At 40.2% G+C, this 19,804-nt stretch overlaps 1 protein-coding gene across 1 annotated transcript; it reads left to right on the top strand.

Annotated features, from left to right (window-relative positions):
- Positions 1–8,220: 8,220 nt before the first annotated feature.
- LOC308360715 (ATP-binding cassette sub-family D member 3-like) lies at positions 8,221–19,405 on the top strand (the record flags this gene model as incomplete). Its single annotated transcript, XM_080832764.1, has 23 exons — positions 8,221–8,336; positions 8,554–8,584; positions 8,835–8,933; positions 10,948–11,036; positions 11,180–11,249; positions 11,569–11,666; positions 11,784–11,907; positions 12,082–12,138; positions 12,332–12,474; positions 12,631–12,700; positions 14,521–14,590; positions 15,029–15,126; positions 15,306–15,397; positions 15,686–15,777; positions 16,038–16,110; positions 16,217–16,280; positions 16,474–16,551; positions 17,584–17,649; positions 17,868–17,957; positions 18,201–18,320; positions 18,671–18,775; positions 18,957–19,013; positions 19,295–19,405. 23 exons carry the CDS (start codon positions 8,221–8,223, stop codon positions 19,370–19,372), a joined length of 1,980 nt encoding a protein of 659 aa, XP_080688890.1. The 3' UTR covers positions 19,373–19,405.
- Positions 19,406–19,804: the final 399 nt, after the last annotated feature.

Here is a 19,804-nt window from a genome sequence, read left to right as displayed (position 1 = left end):
GACCCCTCTGCTGCGTGTTGGGGTCCGGTTCGTCCCGTCGGGATTTACAGTCATGGACACAAAATATTGGCACCCCTGCACTTCTGTCAGATAATGTACCACTTCTCCCAGAAAATTGTTGCAATTACAAATGTTTTGGTATGTATTTCTATTTTTTGCATTGGAACAACTCAAAAAAGCAGACAAGAAAAGCCAAATCTGACATGATTCAACACAAATCTCCAAAAGTGGACTAGACAAAATGATTGGCACCTTTTCAAAATTGTAAGAAATAATTGCAATTCAAGCATGTAATGCTCCTTTAATTTGTATTCATTTGTAATTTGTGGCAAGTCACAGATGCTGGTAACATATAAATCACATTTGCAACCAGTTAAAATAGAGCAAAGTTGACTCAACCTTTGTGTTGTGGGTCTGTGTATACCACACTGAGCATGGACAAAAGAAAGAAGAGCAAAGAATTGTCTGGGGGTTTGAGAACCAAAATTGTTGAAAAGCATGGACAATCTCAAGGCTACAAGTCTATCGTCAGAGATCTTAATGTTCCTGTGTCCACTGTGCGCAGTGTCATCAAGAAGTTTACAGCCCATAGCATTGTCACTAACCTCCCTGGATGTGGAAGGAAGAGAAAAAATGATGACAGAATGCAACAAAGGATTGTTCAAATGGTGGATAAAAAACCTAGAACAACTTCAAAACAAATTCAAGCTGCCCTGCAGACATAGGGTACAACAGTGTCAGCTCGCACTATCCGTCACATTTTGAATGAAATGGGATGCTATGGTATGGGACCTAGGAGGTTCCCACTGCTGACACAGATTAAGGTTGAGGGATTTAACAGCTTATACAGGTGAAAGAGGACATGGGAACTTCCGGAAATGTAAGCAAATCTGGGCAGCTTGGACCCCTAATGAAGACAACTTTCTTAGAAAATTTCTCTTTTTACAGTATTTCAACAGGGCATCTGGAAAAGATTAAAAGTTGCAGAGTGCAGCACACAGGCTTGTTATCTCTAGTAAAAACAATATTGGGAAAGAAGAATACAGATCATACTGTGATATGTGTTCATACTGTGATATGTATTTGGCATTTTGTTGTCCACATGATTGATTGAAAGAATATATTAGGTTTAAGGGAAATATATTTGCTTTTGTTGTATATTGCATTATGCAAATAAAATTAGTCATTTTGGCCAGTCTGCATCTGTTTCAGCCTGTGTGCACATGTAGGCTGTGTGGATGAGGACCTGGTCATTTTGCAGATAATTTGGGTTATTCTAAGCTAAAAAAATACCTGTGTTTATGAATGAAGAAGATTTGTAATCTGCTGATCTTGCAAACTATTCTAGTAGGTTGGTTCCTTAATTCACTATTATGGTAGCTACCAGGATGACAAATTAAACTAGAAAATGCATTTCCTGCAGGAAATACCAGTGCATGAAATGCAAAAGTTAAGAAAGAAAATAAAAGAAGAAGGAAAGAAGAAAGGAAAGAAGAGTGGAAGAAGGAAAGAAAAAAGGAAAGAAGGAAAGAAGAAAGGACAGAGGAGTAAAAAAAGGAAAGAAGAATGGAAGAAGGAAAGAGTGGAAGAAGGAAAAAAGAAAGGAAAGAAGAGTGAAGAAGGGAAGAAGAGTGGAAGAAGGAAAGAAGAGTGAACAAGAGTGGCCCTGGATAAAGAGAGAGTGAAAATATTGAAAAAAGGAGATACAAATGGAGTGAAGAAGAGAGATTGAGTGTGAGAGAAAGTAGACTGAGAGGGATAGAGAGAAAGATGGAGAGATGGAGTGAAAAAAAAAGTAGAGAATGGAAGGTGTCTTAATGTTCCTATTTACAGTTAAATTGAGAGGGACAGAGAGATGAGGTTCCTTGGATTTGGCGCAGGTGTCAGTGAAGCACAGGTGCAAGCCAGTTTAAAGACCCTATTATGATGTCATAATGGCCCAATGTAAGTCAATGGGAGAAATTTATATTCGTTTTTCTGGAATATTTTAAAAAGTATAAAGTTTAGAAAAGTGAAAAATACATAGCATAAGTGTCCTTTACAAGACCTACGCGACAAAGTTTGAACGAAGTTTCTAAGTTAAGCGGTTCGAGCTGAATTAATCGCAGAAAAAGGTGAGAAGAATAACTAGAAAATGCATTTCCTGAAGGAAATACCAGTGCATGAAATGCAAAAGTTAAGAAAGGAAGAAGAAAAGAAAGAAGAGTGAAAGAAGGAAAGAAGAAAGGAAAGAAGAGTGAAAGAAGGAAAGAAGAGTGGAAGATGGAAAGAAGAGTGGAAGAAGGAAAGAAGAAAAGAAAGATGAGTGAAGAAAGGGAAGAAGAGTGAAGAAAGGAAAGAAGAGTGAAGAAAGGAAAGAAGAGTGAAAGAAGGAAAGAATAGTTGAAGAAGGAAAGAAGAAAAGAAAGAAGTGTGAAAGAAGGAAAGAAGAGTGAAAGAAGAAAGGAGAGTGAAGAAAGGAAAGAAAAGTGAAAGAAGGAAAGAAGAGTGGAAGAAGAAAGGAAAGAAGAGTGGAAGAAGGAAAGAAGAGTGAACAAGAGTGGCTCTGGATAAAGAGAAAAAGAGAGTACAAATATTGAAAAAAGGAGATAAAAATGGAGTGAAGAAGAGAGATTGAGTGTGAGAGAAAGTAGACTGAGAGGGATAGAGAGAAACATGGAGAGATGGAGAGAAAAAAAAGTAGAGAATGGAAGGGGTCTTAATGTTCCTAGTTACAGTTAAATTGAGAGGGACAGAGAAGAGGTTCCTTTGATTTGGGGCAGGTGTCAGTAAAGCACAGGTGCAAGCCAGTTTAAAGACCCTATTATGAGGTCATAATGGCCCAATGTAAGTCAATGGGAGAAATTTATATTCGTTTTTCTTTAATATCTTAAAAAGTATAAAGTTTAGAAAAGTGAAAAATACATAGCATAGGTGTCGTTTACAAGACCTACGCGACAAAGTTTGAATGAAGTTTCTACGTTAAGCGGTTCGGGCTGAATTTATCGCAGAAAAAGGTAACAAGAATAAGAAGAAGAAGAAGAAGAAGAAGCCTAGGAATAACAATACAGGGCATTTCATGCACTGTAACTAGAAAATGCATTTCCTGAAGGAAATACCAGTGCATGAAATGCAAAGGTTAAGAAAGGAAGAAGAAAAGAAAGAAGAGTGAAAGAAGGAAAGAAGAAAGGAAAGAAGAGTGGAAGAAGGAAAGACAAAAGGAAAGAAGAGTGAAGAAAGGAGAGGAGTGGAAGAAGGAAAGAAGAAAGGAAAGAAGAGTGAAAGAAGGAAAGAAGAAAAGAAAGAAGAGTGAAGAAAGGAAAGAAGAGTGGAAGAAGGAAAGAAAGAAGAGTGAAATAATGAAAGAAGAAAGGAAAGAAGAGTGAAGGAAGGAAAGAAGAGTGGAAGAAGGAAATAAGAAAAGAAAGAGTGGAAGAAGGAAATAAGAAAGAGTGAAAGAAGAGTGTAAGAAGGAAAGAAGAGTGAAGAAAGGAAAGAAAAGTGGAAGAAGGAAAGAAGAGTGGATGAAGGAAAAAAGAAAGGCAAGAAGAGTGGAAGAAGGAAAGAAAAATGGAAGAAGAAAAAAAGAAAGGAAAGAAGAGTGGAAGAAGGAAAGAAGAGTGAACAAGAGTGGCTCTGGATGAAGAGATAAAGAGAGAGTGAAAATATTGAAAAAAGGAGATAAAAATGGAGTGAAGAAAAGAGATTGAGTGTTAGAGAAAGTTGACTGAGAGAGAAAGATGGAGAGAAAAAAAATAGAGAATGGATGGTGTCTTAATGTTCCTAGTTACAGTTAAATTGAGAGGGACAGAGAGAGAAGAGGTTCCTTGGATTTGGCACAGGTGTCAGTAAAGCTCAGGTGCAAGCCAGTTTAAAGACCCTATTATGATGTCATAATGGCCCAATGTAAGTCAATGGGAGAAATTTATATTCGTTTTTCTTTAATATCTTAAAAAGTATAAAGTTTAGAAAAGTGAAAAATACATAGCATAAGTGTCGTTTACAAGACCTACGCGACAAAGTTTGAATGAAGTTTCTACGTTAAGCGGTTCAGGCTGAATTAATCGCAGAAAAAGGTAACAAGAATAAGAAGAAGAAGAAGAAGAAGAAGAAGCCTAGGAATAACAATACAGGGCATTTCATGCACTGTAACTAGAAAATGCATTTCCTGAAGGAAATACCAGTGCATGAAATGCAAAAGTTAGGAAAGGAAGAAGAAAAGAAAGAAGAGTGAAAGAAGGAAATAAGAAAGGAAAGAAGAGTGGGAGAAGGAAAGAAGAAAGGAAAGAAGAGTGAAGAAAGGAGAGAAGAGAGGATGAAGGAAAGAAGAGTGAAAGAAGAAAAGAAAGAAGAGTGAAGAAAGGAAAGAAGAGTGGAAGAAGAACAGAAACAAGAATGAAGAAAGGAAAGAAGAGTGAAAGAAGGAAATAATAGTTGAAGAAGGAAAGAAGAGTGAAAGAAGAAAGGAGAGTGAAGAAAGGAAAGAAAAGTGAAAGAAGGAAAGAAGAGTGGAAGAAGGAAAGAAGAAAGGAAAGAAGAGTGGAAGAAGGAAAGAAGAGTGGAAGAGAAAAAGAGAGTGAAAATATTGAAAAAAGGAGATAAAAATGGAGTGAAGAAGAGAGATTGAGTGTGAGAGAAAGTAGACTGAGATGGATAGAGAGAAAGATGGAGAGATGGAGAGAAAAAAAAGTAGAGAATGGAAGTTGTCTTAATGTTCCTAGTTACAGTTAAATTGAGAGGGACAGAGAAGAGGTTCCTTTGATTTGGTGCAGCTGTCAGTGAAGCACAGGTGCAAGCCAGTTTAAAGACCCTATTATGATGTCATAATGGCCCAATGTAAGTCATGGGAAAATTTAGATTAGTTTTTATTTAATATCGTAAAAAGTATAACGTTTAGAAAAGTGAAAAATACATAGCATAAGTGTCCTTTACAAGACCTACGCGACAAAGTTTGAATGAAGTTTCTACGTTAAGCGGTTCGGGCTGAATTTATCGCAGAAAAAGGTAAGAAGAAGAATAAGAAGAAGAAGAAGAAGAAGAAGAAGAAGAAGAAGAAGAAGAAGCCTAGGAATAACAATACAGGGCATTTCATGCACTGTAATAAGAAGAAGAAGAAGCCTAGGAATAACAATACAGGGCATTTCATGCACTGTAACTAGAAAATGCATTTCCTGAAGGAAATACCAGTGCATGAAATGCAAAAGTTAGGAAAGGAAGAAGAAAAGAAAGAAGAGTGAAAGAAGGAAAGAAGAAAGGAAAGAAGAGTGGAAGAAGGAAAGAAGGGTGAAGAAAGGAGAGAAGAGAGGAAGAAGGTAAGAAGAGTGAAAGAAGGAAAGAAGAAAAGAAAGAAGAGTGAGGAAAGGAAAGTAGAGTGGAAGAAGAAAAGAAAGAAGAGTGAAAGAAGGAAATCATAGTTGAAGAAGGAAAGAAGAAAGGAAAGAAGAGTGAAAGAAGAAAGGAGAGTGAAGAAAGGAAAGAAAAGTGAAAGAAGGAAAGAAGAGTGGAAGAAGGAAAGAAGAGTGAACAAGAGTGAAAGAGAAAAAGAGAGTGAAAATATTGAAAAAAGGAGATACAAATGGAGTGAAGAAGAGAGATTGAGTGTGAGAGAAAGTAGACTGAGAGGGATAGAGAGAAAGATGGAGAGAGAGAAAAGTAGAGAATGGAAGGTGTCTTAATGTTCCTAGTTACAGTTAAATTGAGAGGGACAGAGAAAAGGTTCCTTCGATTTGGTGCAGGTGTCAGTGGAGCACAGGTGCAAGCCAGTTTAAAGACCCTATTATGATGTCATAATGGCCCAATGTAAGTCAATGGGAAAATTTAGATTCGTTTTTATTTAATATCTTAAAAAGTATAAAGTTTAGAAAAGTGAAAAATACATATCATAAGTGTCCTTTACAAGACCTACACGACAACGTTTGAATGAAGTTTCTACGTTAAACGGTTCGGGCTGAATTAATCGCAGAAAAAGGTAAGAAGAAGAAGAAGAAGAAGAAGAAGAAAATGCCTAGGAATAACAATACAGGGCATTTCATGCACTGTAATAATAAGAAGAAGAAGCCTAGGATTAACAATACAGGGCATTTCATGCACTGTTCTTCTTCTTATTCTTGTTACCTTTTTCTGCGATTAATTCAGCCCGAACCGCTTAACGTAGAAACTTCATTCAAACTTTGTCGCATAGCTATGTATTTTTCACTTTTCTAAACTTTATACTTTTTAAGATATTAAATAAAGACTCATCTAAATTTTCCCATTGACTTACATTGAGCCATTATGACATCATAATAGGGTCTTTAAACTGGCTTGCACCTGTGCTTCACTGACAGCTGCACCAAATCAAAGGAACCTCTTCTCTGTCCCTCTCAATTAAACTGTAACTAGGAACATTAAGACACCTTCCATTCTCTACTTTTTTTTCTCTCCATCTTTCTCTCTATCCCTCTCAGTCTACTTTCTCTCACACTCAATCTCTCTTCTTCACTCCATTTTTATCTCCTTTTTTCAATATTTTCACTCTCTTTTTCTCTTCCACTCTTCTTTCCTTCTTCCACTCTTCTTTCCACTCTTCTTTCCTTCTTCCACTCTTCTTTCTTCTTTCACTTTTCTTTCCTTTCTTCACTCTCCTTTCTTCTTTCCTTCTTTCACTCTTCTTTCCTTTCTTCTTTCCTTCTTCAACTATTATTTCCTTCTTTCACTCTTCTTTCCTTTCTTCACTCTTCACTTCTTTCCTTTCTTTTCTTCTTCCACTCTTCTTTCCTTTCTTCACTCTTCTTTCTTTTCTTCTTTCCTTCTTTCACTCTTCTTTCCTTCATCCTCTCTTCTCTCCTTTCTTCACTCTTCTTTCCTTCTCCCACTCTTCTTTCCTTTCTTCTTTCCTTCTTTCACTCTTCTTTCTTTTCTTCTGCCTTTCTTAACTTTTGCATTTCATGCACTGGTATTTCCTTCAGGAAATGCATTTTCTAGTTAATAAATATTGTACACCTTACATGTATGATGGATCTCTGAGGAAATACTGAAAAGCTGATGTATCCCAGTATACTGTTTTAGATTTTTCATGGATGGATGTGTGTTTTAGAGGCCCCTGAAAAGCAGACAAGCGCAATTCAAAGTCTGAAAGGAGCACAGCTCTTGAACACTTTGCGCAACTACTTTCATTGTGTGTTCTGAACCGGATCATCTACAAGCATTTGTATTTTTGACGACAAAAGGCTGGCCTATTTCGGTTGAGTAGGCTATTTCCTGGGCTATTCTTATTGGCTATACCTGCTCGTGGGTGTGTCGAGATTAGGGATGCACCGAATCCAGATTTTTAGGGTTCTGCCGAATACCGAATCCACTGGTTAAGATTCTGCCGAATCCGAATCCGAATACCGAATCCTACATTAATGAAGTAAACAACGTCAACATCAGTGTATTTTTCGTTTTATTTAATTTTCACTGGGAAAAAATAGGCAACTTTCTGCAAAGTAAAGTGTTTTTCTTAAAAAAAATAATAATAATATGTTTGTAGACTTAACTGAAATGAATGTTATTGAACATTAATCAATACATGGATAATAGAATTTCTGTTAGGGAACCTGTTATCTATCTGCCGAGCAAATGTCAGGCTCATACAAAAACGTTAACGTGAATTAATTGATGCTAATACCTAGAGCGGTGTCTATGGGATTTCCCATATACGTTAGCATTAAGCTAACGTATTTTCTATCACAGTAAAACATGCAATACTATGTGATCGATTTTAGAAACGAATGTTAGGTGATGAGATTACTAAAATGTATTCTGCATATCTGCTCAGTTTAACAGTGCTACCCAAGCAAAGGTTTGAAAAGAACTTCAAGTTTCAGACTTTCTGTTAGGGAAACAGTTTTCTATCTGCTGGGCAAATGACAGGCTCATATACGTGAATTAAACTTTGCTCCACCTATTGTTCTGGCGGTGAATTGCTTGGCAACACACGCAACCTTCAGGGAGCATAAATTGCTATGAGTAAACCAAGCGCCAGCCTCTAATAGATTCGGGTTCGGTTGAAAAAAATGCCAAGGTTCGGCAGAACCCGAACCCCTCAAAAAAGACCAATATTCGGCCGAATCCGAATGCGAATACTGGATTCGGTGCATCCCTAGTCGAGATGGAACGGTGCTTGCTTGCTTGATTCTGGGCTTCACGGCCGCCGTACATCAACATCAGTTGGTTTTCCATTCGCGGCGCGCTTGTTTCCTGTATCACTACGCTGCAGCTATGGCGGCGGTCAGTAAGTATCTGACAGCCAAGCACTGTTCCTTGGCAGGTGCAGCAGTTGTTGCTTTGTATCTGTTAAAGCGACGACTACAAGGGCATTCTCCAAAGCTTAACAGGTGATACATCTTTTAGACTTTGCGAACTGTGAAACATGCGACATGAGATATGGTGGGGCATCATGAATCCGTAGTCGCACGGGAAGTCGCAGCATCTTGAGTCATTCGCATCAGCTAAAATAATTACCCCAAACGCATTAGCTAAGATAACTAATTTGTCTTCTTTGGAGAGTTGTGTATGTTCATTTGATTCATTGTGTGTGTGTCTTTAATTCAGCAGAAAAAGGAGCCCAGTCGTAGAAACTGAGGTGAGTATGTTATGGTCCGGTTGAATTAGAGGGAATTAGCACATTCTAAGGATTCTTACACTCTGTGTTAAGTGGATTAGGCTTACTTGCCTTGGGCTATGGCAGTTTGAGTCAGTGTTATTTCATGTATTTTGTGATCCCATAAAAACGGGGGGCGAAAGCAAACATAAAAAGTAATTTCTCTTTTCATATGGTCCCAAATGTGTTTGTCTCGCTGTGTTGATCCCCACATTATGCTTTGTGCTTGCAGAAAGTTGTGGCCACAGACAGAGCAGCTGTAGACAAAGTGTTCTTTGCTCATATGTTAGACCTTCTCAAAATACTTGTGCCTCAGCCATTTTGCAAAGAGGTGAGTTCCATTTATTTATTCACCCATTCATTCATTGGTATTCATTTTTTGGTTGTCTTTCTACATGACATGGTGCTGCCTTGATTCATTTCAGTTCAGTTCAGTTCAGTTCAGTTCAGTTCAGTTCAGTTCAGTTCAGTTCAGTTCAGTTCAGTTCAGTTCAGTACTTTATTTGTCTTTGTCACAAAAACAAGACAGACGAGGCAGCATCAGACAGCAAAAAACTTAAGTTTCTGTAGACATTAACTGCCACAGCTAAATAATTATAAATAACAATTAATACATAGAGAAATACATATCCCTGATAACATTTAAAAAGCAATATATATAAACTCCTCAAAAAAAGTTCGGAAACATTTCTTCAGTCGATTATCCCTCCCCTTTTGGTATTGTATTGTATATCGTTGGAAAGCCTGATTAGTCACCTTTACAACGAGGTACAACTTGTAAGGATTGTGCATTCGTGGAATGAGCAACACAGCTAACCGTGTGGGTAGCGGCCCATATTTTTTTGCCAAAATCCCCTGCAATATTCTTCTGTTGGTATTCACTCTTGTTTTGAGTTGTTTGGTGGATTGGATGATTCTCCCACAGTATTAAGGAAAAAACAACACATATTGACCATTTTTACACTTAATTAATTTTACACTGTCAGGGACCTCAGTAGCATGTGGAAGATCCATACGCAGCCACAACAGCTTGGCACCTCCTGTGGGATGGCATCCCATTCCTGAACCAGAATAAGTCAGCCAACATGGTTGCGTTGGTCACTCTGGCACGTACAGCATGCCCAAGCACCACAAGTATTCAATTGGGTTGAGGTCTGGACTCACGGCAGGCCTTTCCATCCTCTCCACTCCCAAGTTCTGGAGGTACTCTGTGATGATCCTGCCTCTGTGGGGGCGAGTGTTTTCATCCTGGAGGATGGAGTTAGGTCCCAGATTATGGAGATATGGGGTTGCCATTGGCTCCAGAATGTCATTCCGATATCTCACTAAATTCCAAAAGAAGAATATTGGAGGGGATTTTGGCAAACATTTTTGGGCTGCTACCCACACGGTTAGCTGTGTTGCTCATTCCACAAATGCACAATCCACATGCTACTGAGGTCCCTGACAGTGTAAAATGAATAAAGTGTAAAAATGGTCAATATGTGTTGTTTTTTTCTTAATACTGTGGGAGAATCATCAAATCCACCAAGCAACTCAAAACAAGAGTGAATACCAACAGAAGAATATTGCAGGGGGTTTTGGCACATTTTTTTGGGCCACTACCCACACGGTTAGCTGTGTTGCTCATTCCACGAATGCACGATCCTTACAAGTTGTACCTCATTGCAAAGGTGACTAATCAGGCTTTCCAACGCTATGCAATACAATACCAATTGGTATTATTAAAGGGGAGGGATAATCGACTGAAGAAACGTTTCCGAACATTTTTTATTTAGGATTTTGGCAAAAAAATGTGAGCCGCTACCCGCACGATTAGCTGTGTTGCTCATTCCACGAATGCACGATCCTTACAAGTTGTACCTCGTTGTAAAGGTGACTAATCAGGCTTTCCAACGATATACAATACAATACCAATTGGTATTATTAAAGGGGAGGGATAACCGACTGAAGAAATGTTTCCGAACTTTTTTTGAGGAGTTTATATACATTGAGGTGCATCAATAGTTGCGGGGTAGAGTGTTAGAGTGCAGTCCATTGGGGCGGGCCGGGCCGGGGGTGGATGGGGTGGGGATGTTTGGGTAAGCTGTTGAGAAGCCTTTTTGCCATTCTGGAGGTGTGTGCTTTTGTGGATCTGAACCTTTTCCCTGACAGGAGTAACGGGAACAGATGTTGAGCAGGGTGGGCAGGGTCCGTGAGGATGCGAGGAGATGGAATAGATGTCGGGCAGCTCTGCTCAGATGATCCTTCCCGCTGTTGATAGGATAAATGTTAGAGTTCATAGTTCTTGTGTGTGTGTGTGTGTGTGTATGTGTGTGTATGTGTGCGTGTGTACACATCCCTAGATGGGATACCTCCTGTTCATAGCTACAATGCTTGTAGCAAGGACCTACTGTGATGTATGGATGATCCATAATGGAACCATGATTGAGAGGTAAGCCTACTGCATAGCGTGTCTCACATGGGGCTCTCTGGGAAAATATCATCTCCATGCTCAAGACTATATGTGAACGTTTTGTATGGCTTTCTTTGTGCTATGTTTATATATTTGTAATGTCTTTTTTTCTGTCTTTGCAGTTCAATTATTGGACGCTCAACTGAAGCTTTCAAGAGATATTTGTTAAACTTTGCCACTGCTATGCCTGCTGTAAGTGCATTGCTCATCTTATTATCTCCCTTAAATCATATTAACAATGCACTGTGTTATAAGCACAATATCTGTCGAAATTGTTGTATTGGCCCTCATAATTACCACTAACTGTGTATTTATTATCATCAGTCACCTACCGACAGAACAGTTCATCATCTACTCTCAGAACTGTTCATCTATCTTCAGTCCTCATCATTGCAAATACAGATGGTCCTTTAGCACCATCTAGTGTTATGTGTCTGTATCACATTCACCATTCCTAGCTTAGGGAACTGGCTGTTTACACTAAATACCTTGTCTTTGCTTTGTGTTTTAGGTGGCATTGGTGAATAACTTCCTTAAGCTGGGATTGAACCAGTTAAAGCTCTGCTTCCGTGTGAGGCTCACCAGACACCTGTATGATGAGTATCTGAAGTAAGCGCTGGATTCAAATTATTTTTTAAGTATGAATATTGACTTTCCGGTTTGTTGGTCCCATATCTCTCATGTTTTTTTCCCCTCGTCATATGTGCTTTCCCTGTGCATCCCTAGGGGTTACACATACTATAAAATTGGTAACCTAGACAACCGCATTGCCAACCCTGATCAGCTTCTGACACAAGATGTAGAGAAGTTCAGCAATAGTGTGGTGGACCTGTACTCCAACATCAGCAAGGTAGGGTGTGGTTTACTGGTTGGCAGTTGAAGGATTTGAGAAGAAAAAGAAAAGGGAAGAAAAAGATTGGTAAATCAAGATCGAATCATGTGTTTTAAATGTTTGTGTTTATGTGCGAATTGTGCTTGTATCACTCCCAGTGGTATAACTCTCATGTTTTCCCCACTATTTCAGCCTCTCTTAGATATTTCCATATATGTCCTCAAGCTGTCCTCCGCCATTGGCTTTCAGGTAAGGCAGTTGATGTTGCTGTTGCTGTTGTTTGTGTTTTGTATTTGTATGTCTGAAGATTTGGTAGTCTTTGTCAAAAACTGTTGAGAATATTGTTGAGAATATTGACAGCTCATCCTGTGTTATTGTGTGTTTGTTTTTGTTTGTTTGTGTGTTGTTGATGTTTATGTTTATGCCCGTTTGTGTGTCACAGGGTCCGAGCTGCATGCTCAGCTACCTCGTTCTCTCTGGCCTGGTACTCACTCGCCTGCGTCGGCCTGCCAGTCACATGACCGTCACAGAGCAGACCTACGAGGGAGAGTACCGCTTCGTCAACTCTCGCCTCATCACTAACAGGTCTCTCATCAACCCATCTTTTTTAAGCAGTCCCCTTTTTCTGTGTTGCTCTCTACCTACCTATCTACCTCAGTCTCTTGAATCTCGAGTTTCTTGCTCCTTGACTTCGGTACTTTCTGTATCTCTAATAATCAAAACTGACCTCTGTATTCCAAGTGAGGAGATTGCTTTCTACAATGGCAATGTAAGAGAGAGGGTGATCATCCATTCCACTTTCCAGAAGTTGGTAAGAAGGGTTATGTACTTAAACCAACATATTTATGGAAAATACAAATATTAGGGTCTTCACTGAAATGCACATCCACTTTAGAGCAAAATTCACCAGCAAGAGCATTTTTTTTATTGCTGGTGTGTTTGGATAGTTTTATCATGTTAACCAGTACATCAACACTTTCAAAAACTAGATTGAGAAGGTCAAAACATTGTTGTCTTAATAGACTTAATAGAGATTTTGTTAAATTCAGTTACCATTTCAACAATCAATAAACATTGACATTTTTGTTGTGGAGGTACATTATATGTGAGCAAACATACAGTGGGGAAAATAAGTATTTCAACCCCTACCAATTTCGCAAGTTTGGCCACTTACAAAGAAATGTGTGATCTAGAATTGTATTGGTAGGTGTATTTTAACAGTGAGAAACAGAATATCAACAAAAAAATTCAGAAAACTGCATTTTATAACATTTATGACTTTATTTGCATTTGACGCAAAAAATAAGTATTTGAACCCCCAAGCAAACAGCAAAAATTCTGGCTCACAATGACCAGTTATGTGCCCAAGAAGCACACAGATTAGTCCTCATTAGGTCTAACAAAGTACACCTGATTTCAACTGGTGACGTTTATAAAAGAAACCTGTCCAAAGAATCATACTTCACGCCTTCAACCTCACCACCATGGGCAAGACCAAAGAGTTGTCCAAGGACGTCAGAGATAAGATTGTAGACCTGCACAAGGCTGGAATGGGCTACAAAACCATTGGCAAGCATTTTGGTGAGAAGCAGACAACTATTGGTGCGATTATTCCTAAATGGAAGCAACACCAAACAAATGTTAATCGCTCTAGGTCTGGGGCTCCATGCAAGATATCCCCTTGTGCGGTATCAGTGATCATTCGAAAGGTGCAGAATAACCCATGAACTACACAGGGGGAGCTTGTGGATGATCTCAAGGCAGCTGGGACCAGTCACCAAGAAAACCATTGGCAACACACCAAGCCGTAATTTTTGGAAGTACTGCAGCACACGCAAGGTCCCCCTGCTCAAGGAAGCGCATGTACAGGGCCATCTGAAGTTTGCCATTGCACACTTGAATGATTCTAAGGAGGATTGGGAGACAGAATGTGGTCAGATGATACCAAAATCAAGCTATTTGGCATCAACTCGACTTGCCGTGTTTGACGGGGGGGGATGCTGAATATGACCCCAAGAGTACATCATACTCACCATCAAGCATGGAAGTGGAAACATTATGCTTTGGGGCTATTTCTCTGCCAAGGGTACAGGACGACTCCACCGCATCAAGGGGACTATGGATGGGGCCATGTAACGTGGAATATTGGGCTTGAACCTCATTCCCTCCCATTGAAAACGCAACCTTAAAGATTTGGAGAGGATCTGCAAAGAGGAGTGGACCAAAATCCCTCCTGAGATGTATGTAAATCTGGTGACCAACTACAAGAAACGTCTGACGTCTGTGCTTGCCAACAAGGGTTATTCCACCAAGTACTAAGTCATTTTTGTCAGTCAGTTTTGCTAGGGGTTCAAATACTTTATAAATGTTATATAATGCATTTTTCTGGATTTTTTTGTTGATGTTCTGTTTCTCACTGTTACTATACAGCTACCATTACAATTATAGATCACACATTTCTTTGCAAGTGGCCAAACTTGTGAAATCGCCAGGGGTTCAAATACTTATTTTCCCCACTGTATGCTTATTAAAAACAGTTATTGTTAATTCTGTCTGAGTTTAGATTAATGCTGTGTGCATTGGGATAACTTCTGGATGTAACAGAACTTTCTCTCTGTCATTTTTCTATAGGTCAGCCATTTGCGCAACTTCATTTATTTCCGCTTTTCAATGGGATTTGTGGACAGCATAATTGCCAAGTGTGAGGATATGTAACACCCAAACACATTACAGCAACACACTGCTGTGGTACCATTTTTTTTTTAACTGTATTTTAGAGCTTGATATTATAAAAATGTTTGACACCTTTTCCAGCTCTGAAGCAATGCAGAAATTTACGTTTGAAACGGCTCACGTGATAAATGTGCTTAATTTTAATTTCTTAATAACTGTCAACAAAAGATCACAGCGGGGAGACTATCCACACAATTACATTTGACATTTGACCTGTATGTTTGAGAGCCTATCGACAGAATGCACACCTGAAAAGAAGGGATAGACAGACTGTCAGGAGTCGTCAACTACAATACTGTACAGATTTGGTTGAATACTTTAAACTGGTGGATGCAGTTGATGATATGGAGAAGGCTCACGTCAAATGGCTGTCCACTCACTGGCTTCCTGTTTCCCCCCCCTGCAGATATCGCCATGGTGGTGGGCTACCTGGTGGTCAGCAGACCATTCCTGGATCTCTCCAACCCTCGCCATAATCACAGCTCACACTCTCAACTGCTGGAGGTGAGCACACACACACACACACACACACACACACACACACACAAACCAGACAAATATTTAACACTTTAAACTTTCCCAAACACACCTCTCATTAGAACCACACACACACTCACGCATCTCACCCCTTATACATACCACACACAGAGACAAACATGGAAGCCTGGTGTTTGTCTATGCAGGAATACTACCAGAGTGGGCGGATGTTGATTAGTCTGGCTCAGGCCCTGGGCAGGATGGTGCTCGCAGGCAGGGAGATGACCAGGCTTTCTGGGTAAGGGCTCATCTACACACAACCTTTGACGTCTAACCCCAACCATGTTCATTAACCCTTCACCTAGAACACCTTACCCAGTATAATCGTATAATCGTATTACTTTTCTGCTCCATAGGTTCCATTTCAACTCCCTCTATAGATAGCTTTGTACTACTTTCTGATAGCATGGGGTAGTTTTTTCATTAGCCAAAACCATTTTCTAGATTAGTTTGTTAAATAAGCTGTGGTCTCTGTGGTCGTAGCATCAGTGGTTGTTGATTGCCCAGTTCATTCCCCTCTCTGCAGCTTCACAGCACGCATCACAGAGATCCAGAAGGTTCTGAAAGACTTGAACCAGGGCAGATATGAGCGCACAATGGTCTCTCAGCAAGCCAGAGGTCAGTCCCTTCCCTACTTCACAACTAGTGATGCCCACCTCCTACCTGGCAATCAGTTGTCCTTCTCATCCCATGTCTAACTGCTAGTGATTTTTCCTCCCAACAACCCATTACTATATCACTTACTATGTGGATTGTATGTCCCTCTTACTCTAGCATGTCTAATGCTGTACCAATGGTGTTACTATGTTATTCTATGAGACCATGAAAACTAAGGATGTCATTTTAAAATGTAAACATCTGTAATTTTACGTTTATAGAGACTGGAGAGGCTGACAGAATCTCACTGGTTCCTGGAAGTGGGACCATAGTCCACTTAGATCACATAATCAGGTGGGTCAGATGCGGGCTGAATTCTGCACAAGGAAGGATCTACTGTGTTAACTGTATGTAGTCATGGTGATGGCATGGTGATTACCACGCTGTATTTGTCTTTCAGGTTCGATCACATTCCTTTAGCAACCCCTAATGGAGACATTCTCATCAGAGATCTATCCTTTGAGGTAGCTCATACAACCTATCCATAAAATCAACTATTTCATGAACTTAAGTGCCTTTGATGACATTTTACATTAGTTCAAGGGCAGTCAGATGCTATGGAGGCGTGTAAGTGCAGTCAGGTTTTGTCAGCTGCCATGTTAGATGAGTTCTATGGTACCTATGGTTCTGACCAGAATGTTCTATGCCTTTCCCTAGGTGACCTCAGGTACTAATGTTCTGGTGTGTGGGCCTAACGGGAGTGGGAAGAGCTCTCTGTTCCGAGTTCTGGGAGAGGTCAGTGCACAGGATAACCGCTGTCTTTAATTCATCTCTGGTGTAAGGCAGGAGTTATGACGGGCTTTGAATTTCTTCATTTTCATTTCCGTTTCTTCATTTAGTCTTCATTTTTCAAAAAGCACCAGCTGTTCACTGACGCAACACCTTTTCTAATGAATTATCCCCTTTAAAGAAATTAGTCATTACATTGTAAGGAAGATAATCGTACAGGCAGAAGGTCAACAGAAGGTCATTTACCAAGTTCACTTTTCTAGCATTTTCCGAGTTTATTTTAACTTATGTTGTGTTATGTACTAGTTTGCTGGATACCCTGATAGTGCACTGTTAAAACAAGGCATTCTCACACAACACCAAAATGGATGAGCAACATTATTTAAGAGACCAAAGGGGAACCACAGCACACATATTATCACACAACTAGGTTACTAGTGAGCCTATTATTAGGCCTGTTTCACTATTCTTAGAGGGTTGTGCTAAGCGACACACTGTAGCATCCAGGAACTCCAGTTTCCACCCTATGTAAGCAATTAGAAACTAGACTATCAGATCATACCCTTGCCACATCTTGTCACTCCCTTTTACCTATTGCCAGACTTCTAAAAGATGCAATCACAGAAGGTAATTTCTGAATCATGTCCAAGAATGAGAAGAATTGTGATTAGTTGAGTACTGTTGTGTAATGCATGGAAACAGCAGAGAAGGAAAATTAGTCTTGTGCACAGTTTAAGGACATTAGCAAAACACCCTCTTACACAGACTTTTTGGCGTCTTGTTCTGGGTTTGCTGATTTCCCCTGTGACCCAGACTTTTATGCAAATCCAGTTTTTCCTTGGGCGCTGAAGAACCAATTGGGTTGTAGCTCAGAGTTCATTTCATACATTTACAGGAATAACAGTCATTTTCAGTGACGTCATACATCTTTGCAGCATCACAGTGTCCGTTGATTGCATGAATTCCTGTTTGGGTAACACCCTGTGTCTAGGTAGGTGTTGTTTCCTCTGCTGAACTTTATGCATTTCCTCTGCTCAGCTTTGGCCTCTCTTCGGGGGGTGCCTCACCAAGCCGCAGAGAGGGAAACTGTTCTATGTCCCTCAGGTAATGTATCTTGACACACTGCAGACTGAGAAACAATTACTCAGACCCACCCCAAAACTACCCGTAATCCTCTCTACACACTGTTAGAACCTCTCCGTCTCATACATCTCCCCAACTGGCACCTTTCCCAACACCAATTTTTTGAGCCACACTCTCCACACAACTATTAGACATGCTTAGCTGAAGCGATGTGTGTTGTTCTGTGCTGTGGTCTTCAGAGGCCTTACATGACGCTGGGCACTTTGCGGGACCAAGTGATCTACCCTGACACAGTGGAGCACCAGAGACAGAAGGGCATCTCTGATCAGGTACCCAGGCTGTGTGCTTCACCTCTGAATGGCTCATCTTGTCTGTCTGTGTTCGTCTGGGTCTGTGCTATGTGACGTGTTGTGTACGTTCCCTCGCTTTTGTGAAGGTCTTTGAAAGTATGCAAGATTGCGTATTTGGTTTTAGGTCTGTGTTCATGAGTGGTTGAAAGTGTGTGTGTGTGTGTGTGTGTGTGTGTGTGTGTGTGTGTGTGTGTGTGTGTGTGTGTGTTTGTTTGTATGCAGGTACTGAATGAGTATCTGGCTGCAGTGCAGCTGGAGCACATTCTGCAGAGAGAAGGCAGCTGGGACGCACAGCAGGACTGGATGGACATCCTGAGTGGAGGAGAGAAACAGAGGATGGCGGTGAATGTTTATATTGTTGTACTGACTTACACAACGTAGAACTACAATTCAGCCCTCGTTCACATCTGTTCACATCAGTAAAAGTGTCCCAAAGCCACACGAACAGCTTGTGAAAACAAAGACAAGTTCCTTTATTCACAGCGACTATCTTTGATTGGGATGTTCACAGGCCAGGGGGTATGTAGTTAGTTTGAGGTCATCTGTGTCCTGGGCTGTGTGTAACTCATGGGAGTTGTAGTTTATTTGAGGCCATCTGTGTCCTGGGCTGTGTGTAACTCATGGGGGTTGTAGTTCATTTGAGGTCATCTGTGTCCTTGGCTGTGTGTAACTCATGGGAGTTGTCCTCATAGATGGCCCGGCTCTTCTACCACAAACCCCAGTTTGCCATCCTGGACGAGTGCACCAGCGCAGTAAGCGTGGACGTGGAGGACTACATCTACACCCACTGCAGAAAGGTACATTTCATTTGGTAATTAACATCAAAACAGCCAATTCAGGATGGTGCCCTCCAAAAACTCTTACTTAAAGGTCAAGGAAATCAGCAGACATCTAGCAGAACAAAACTAGGGGACTGGATAATAATAAGTGAGGAAGTGAAATAAGGATCTGATCGTGTGTATTATTTTACTTCCTCAGGAGGGCATCACTCTCTTCACAGTCTCTCATAGGAAATCCCTGTGGAAACACCATGAGGTGAGTCATAGCGGACCTTTCTCTTTGTTTACTCTCTCTGTTTTGTCTTCTCATTGGCACGCAAAACATCTTGTTTTACTGTATGTGAGGTTTGCACTTCCAGTGTGTTGTGTTGTGATGGTGCATATGAAATCTTAGGGCCGTCCTCATTATACTGTTTGTAATTTGGACTAGAGTAGACATACTTAGTGAATGAGGTAAATGCTGTTTTGTTTATATTCTGCAGTGCTACCTGCACATTGAGTGTATGCAGTGAGTGCGGTTCTGTTTATGTCCTGCAGTACTACCTGCACATTGACGGGAGAGGGGGCTACGAGTTCAAGCCGATCACTCAAGACACGACGCAGTTTGGCTCTTGACATCATCTGGTGATGACACTAGCGATGACGCACAACAAAGGGACTGCCATAGCGCAGCTCATTGGCGCCTAGTGGATCAAAGTTTTAAATGGCCAGTCCTCAAGTATTTTATTACTATTTATGAAGTGATTCATGTGTGCCTGCTGTAACATGTTGGTATGATTAGAAAATGCCTTTGCAGATGATTAGGTACACAATGACAATGTGATTGCTGGTCATTTTGGGCAAAGTGGTGACTAGCACCTCACCAAATGATGGACTTGTTAGTATTATGATCTTTTATAAGTTGTGTTTTTATACAAGGATCAGTGCACCTAGTAATGGGCAGTCTATTTGCTGTAAAGATGATCTATGAATTTAATTTATGTCAATATATGTATATAATGTTACATTTTATAATGTTGTCTGGTTCTTTTCTTTCTTTCTGCACCA

This window comes from Sprattus sprattus (genome assembly GCF_963457725.1).
Source record: "Sprattus sprattus genome assembly, chromosome: 2".
Lineage (NCBI taxonomy): Eukaryota > Metazoa > Chordata > Actinopteri > Clupeiformes > Clupeidae > Sprattus > Sprattus sprattus.
Note: the sequence above shows the minus strand (reverse complement) of the source record. Positions and strands in the feature narration are given on the sequence as shown.